The sequence below is a fragment of the Lepus europaeus genome, chromosome 12, assembly GCF_033115175.1.
Source record: "Lepus europaeus isolate LE1 chromosome 12, mLepTim1.pri, whole genome shotgun sequence".
Taxonomy (NCBI): Eukaryota; Metazoa; Chordata; class Mammalia; order Lagomorpha; family Leporidae; genus Lepus; species Lepus europaeus.
This window is the reverse complement of record NC_084838.1, coordinates 16445373-16450276: the sequence shown is the minus strand read 5'-3', so window position 1 is coordinate 16450276 and position 4904 is coordinate 16445373. Positions and strand designations below refer to the sequence as shown.

General features: G+C 43.3%; 1 protein-coding gene across 1 annotated transcript; it reads left to right on the top strand.

Annotated features, from left to right (window-relative positions):
- Positions 1 to 1121: 1121 nt before the first annotated feature.
- Positions 1122 to 1762, top strand: LOC133771177 (rRNA-processing protein FCF1 homolog). Its single transcript, XM_062206916.1, has one exon. The coding sequence runs from the start codon at positions 1151 to 1153 to the stop codon at positions 1745 to 1747; it is 597 nt and encodes a 198-aa protein (XP_062062900.1). The 5' UTR covers positions 1122 to 1150; the 3' UTR covers positions 1748 to 1762.
- The last annotated feature ends 3142 nt before the right edge of the window (positions 1763 to 4904 follow it).

The following is a 4904-nucleotide window of genomic DNA, read 5'->3' as shown; positions in this document are numbered from 1 at the left end:
ACCCCATGGGGGTGGAAAGTCCACATGTTAAGTTCTCACTGGCTTTGCAGATGTAAAGGAGTGATCAGAATGTTGCTGCTCTTTGTACTCTATCACACTGGTACAGTAGTTTCTTGGTAGTTTCATCTCCTAGTCAGCTGTTTTTCTGCACACTCTAACATGCTCATTGCAGTGGAGTGTCTACTACTTTTAAAAAAATGTATTTATTTATTTGAACGAATTAGAGACAGAAGGAGACACACACACACAGAAAGAGAGAGAGAGGGGGAGAGAGAGATCTTCCATCTGCCTGTTGACTCCCCAAATGGTGGCAACAGCCAGGGCTGGGCCTGGTTGAAGTTAGGAGCCAGGAGCTTCATCAGGTTCTCCCATGTGGGTAGCAAGGGCCCAGCCACATGGATAATCTTTCGTTGCTTTCCAGGGCCATTAGCAGAGAGCTTGAACAAGGAATTGAGTAAATGGGTCTGGAGCCAGTGTCCGTATGGGATGCTGGTGTTTCAGGCAGCAGCTTGACATGCTGTGCTGTTATGCCCCTACTATTGTTTCTAAATGTTAGCATCACAAGTACCATTTGTAGTATCAGTTGTGTAGTGTGGATGAAAGATGGCCACAAGTTTTTGCCAAATTTCAATTGAAAGATGGAATTTAATTTAATTTGATATTGGCTGATCTTTGTCAGTCATTTAATGAAGAGAATGTGTTAGAAGTGACTTTCTGAACGGACCATTGGAGAAGGAGGTACCTTTCTCTGAAGGGAGGAGAGAACTTCCACTTTGATATGCCTTGTCTAAATAAGATCAGAGTTGGTGGACTCAAGAGGCTTCCATAGCCTTGGCAGCTCATGACAAGAGCCTCCGGAGATCACTGACATCATAAATAAGAGTGTCAATTGTTAAATCAATGACGGGAGTCACTTTGCACCTGCTCCCCAGGTAGGATCTCTGTCCTTAATGTGTTGTACTATGAGAATTAACGATGAAACTACTACTAGAACAGTACTCTATATTTTGTGTGGCTGTGTGGGTGCAGTCTGTTGAAATATTTACTTAGTATGTACTAAGTTGATCTTCTCTTATATAAAGATAATTGAAAATGAATGAAGAATGGGATGGGAGGGTGATTCCGGAAGAAGCAAGAGTAAGGCAAGAGCATGGGGAAGCAAAAGAAAGCAAGGAAGTATGCGACCATGAAGCAAATGCTTAGTCTAAGAGATGAGAGGCTTAAAGAAAAGGATAGATCAAAACCTAAGAAGAAGGAAAAGGAGGACCCCAGTGCACTGAAGGAAAGAGAAGTCCCCCAGCACCCTTCTTGCTTATTCTTCCAATATAACACTCAGCTGGGCCCACCTTACCACATCCTCGTTGATACCAACTTTATCAACTTTTCCATTAAAGCCAAACTGGACTTAATACAATCAGTGATGGATTGTTTGTATGCCAAGTGTATTCCTTGTATAACTGATTGTGTAATGGCAGAAATTGAGAAATTGGGGCAGAAGTATCGAGTGGCACTAAAGATTGCCAAGGTTCTAAGATTTGAGCGATTACCATGCGCACACAAAGGAACCTATGCAGATGACTGCCTAGTCCAGAGAGTGACTCAGCACAAGTGTTATATTGTGGCCACAGTTGACCGGGACCTAAAACGAAGAATCCGGAAGATTCCCGAAGTTCCTATTATGTATATTTCTAACCACCGATACAATATCGAGCGAATGCCTGATGATTATGGAGCCCCTTGGTTCTAATTCTTCCAAGACAAAGTTTCCTTCAACCAACTTTATCTGTTGCCAATTCACTAAACATGCTATAGCAGGGTTTATTATTCTCTGCACACTTTTGCTGTATTATGAACTGAATTTGTTGAAATATATTCAATTTTTTATCCTGAAAAAAAAAAAAGAATGGGATGGGTTGGGAGAGAGAGTGGGAGATGGGATGGTTGCAGGTGGGAGGGAGGTTATGGGAGAAAAAGCCACAGCAATTCAAAAGTTGTATTTGTAAATTTATATTTATTAAATAAAAAAAGAAGTGACTTGCTGTAACTTCTGCAGCTCACATAAGAAGCCTTGAGGATTCTGCTCAGTTTCTTTTCCTCTTTGGAAAACAAGTCACAGCTTTGGGAAAAAGCTCAAGCTACTTGGAGAGACTACTTTGGTCTGCTTGGTTTCTGTAAGCACTCTGGTCAGCAGTCTGAGCTGTGTGATCCACTGACAAGTGGGGTCCTTTCCTCACACAAATGACATCATATTACAGGCACCAGACAAGTGAGGGAAGTCATTTTGTAATTGGATGCCCTAGTTAATGCTCCATGGGTTAGAAACAGATTTACTAACTGAGCTCTTCTGATGCACAAAATAAAAACTGGAGTTTGATAAGACTATGTTTTGGAGCAATTTCTCCTATAACAATAGATAATTAGAATGGCAATACACAAAATAGCTACTATATACTTAGCCTTGTTGTTTGTCAGAGTACAGAGTACAGTGTTAGGGATACACACACACACATTTCTTTAATTGTATCTTTGTGCAAAATTGTGCCTTGCAATAATCAAATGACTTACTGTTCCCACTGTATACATTATTCCCATGGTACACATGGGGAAGCTGAGTTAGGCTTTGGCTCTCATCACATAGCTGGGAACTGGCAACTATGCATTCATACTAGGACATTTTATTACCTGCCTCTCTCCATCCCTCAGAGCCCTCCACCTTTGTTCACCACGGTGTTGATGTTTAGGGTAACACTCTTTGTTTTGCAGTAACTTTCACACTGACTCCAACTTCAGTGTAACTCACAAATTCCTCTGAACTCACGTGGCCTAACTATGACTGTTTTATATCTGAATCCACATAGATGTCTCTCAGCAAGTACTACATTGGGTTTTCCTAGGTGCATGAAAACAAGAAAGCTACTCAATACCTTGAGCTGGGTTTTTTCTCATCTATGAAGTCAGTAAAAATGACTTCTTTGCAGGTTTTCTGTGAATATTCAGTGGGTGACTGAGTCTAACATGCATCACATATGCAAGGCCATAATACACACACTAACTGTGATCAAAGCTGAGCTGCAGGCTGAAAGAATGAGTTGGTTCTGTGGTTAATTACCTTTCTCTGGGTGTGCAGGGTTGCCTAAGGCACCAATACTGCCTTCAATGTACTTATAGCTCAGTGGGACAGTAGACAAATAAGGCAATATCGATGAAATTCATGGCAGGATAGAGGAGGGCAGAGTCTTTGAGTCTCAGAACAAGCCCTCAGTCCCTTAAGGAGGGCATGCCATGAAAAGTTTCCTGGAGGTGAAATGAGCCTTGCAGGATCAGAAGGTAAGAGTGAGGTAAAGAAAGAAGAAAACCAGGCAATTCAGTTAAGAAAGAGCTTGAGCAATTTCATGATGGAGCCAATGAGTAGAGTAGGGTGTATCTGTGTGTGTGTGTGTGTGTGTGGCAGAGGGGGCATCTGTGATAGCTTAGTACCTTAAGAACACAGTAGGGTTCAGGTGAGGGTGATCTGAATAACGGCTCAAGAGACATGTAGGAAGAGCTTTCGATTCTAAGCTGAGGGCTTCGTCCCAAGGTCCGTGAGATGCTATGAAAAGGTTTGTAGCAATTAGTGCAGATGAAGTGATGTGCATTTTAGAACAATTACTTGGAGGACTGTTTTGGAAGGGGAAGGATGGGGGGCAGCAAGGTGGACATAGAGAATTGTTCAATATTCTAAAAAAGGTTGATGGTAGTGTGATCCAGGGGCATGGCAGTGAGCTGCAGAAAGCTGTCAGAGCAAAAGAAATAAGGGCACTTGGCAACTGATTAGCTAAGAGGGAAAAGGCATATGAAGTAACACCTTGGTTTATGACAGTTCAGGCTGGAATTGCATGATCAAAAACCAGGCAGCTGTAGAAGGAGGAACAGTCTCCTTCCACCCTGGAGAGTGGGTGTACAGTGTGGAAGACAATGGCTCAATCTGTGAAGGTCAAACACCTGCAGGAGCACCAAGCCATTGCAGGTCATTGCAGACACATCAACATTTGTGATGGAAACTGAACTCTAATTGTGCGAGACCCACTGTGGCATAATAAGTGTGGATTTTAACATAAATCACTGCTGGAGTGAAGTTGTCAGAAAAGCAGGGGGCGGAGGAGGTAATCTGTGAGACTTCAGAAAAAGAAGATTGAAGCCATTTTATGTGGCTGGAAATGAGTCATTTGTCAGCAGTGCCAAGAGGCTGTCAGCTGCACAGGGAGAGATGACGGGGCACCCTGGAGGGAGGGCTGAGGAAAGTGTCAGCCTCCAATCACCAGAGGCCATGTGCATGGTAAAAGTGTCAGTCACATCACATCCCTGTCCTGACCTGGGTTAGAGGGAAAGCGGGGTCACAGCAGAGTGCGAGCCTTGTAGCAAGGGACTCTTGTAACCTGCCTCTATCTGGAGGGAACTGATGTACTCAGCATTCTCAAAGACAGTTCAGAGCTTCAATTTCCTGTGGGACCTGCACTCTAAAAGAACAGTAGGAGGGCAACACTTAGCAGAAAGAAACTCAGAGGTAATATTGAATTGGTGGCACAAGGAGGAGAGATTTCAGAGCAAGGATCTGCTTTATGGCACTGAAGGAGTACAAAAAGGGTGAATGCCCCTTCTTGATCCAGTTGCCAAGTCTAGGGGGCACCTATGAGTCCACAGGGCCTGGAAGTCATCCCAGTGAACAACAGCTTTCTGAGACGCAGGGTAACTTGCTTTTCAAATCACTGTGTCACCTGCTCCTCCTCTCCCTCCATTGTGCCACTGTCCATCACTCCATGCTTATTCAGGCTACTTCTGCAGGCTCTTCCAAACTGATCTTTCTGCATCCAATCCTCTGCTGAAATCCATTATTCTCATTGCTCTCACAATGATCATTTCAGGTT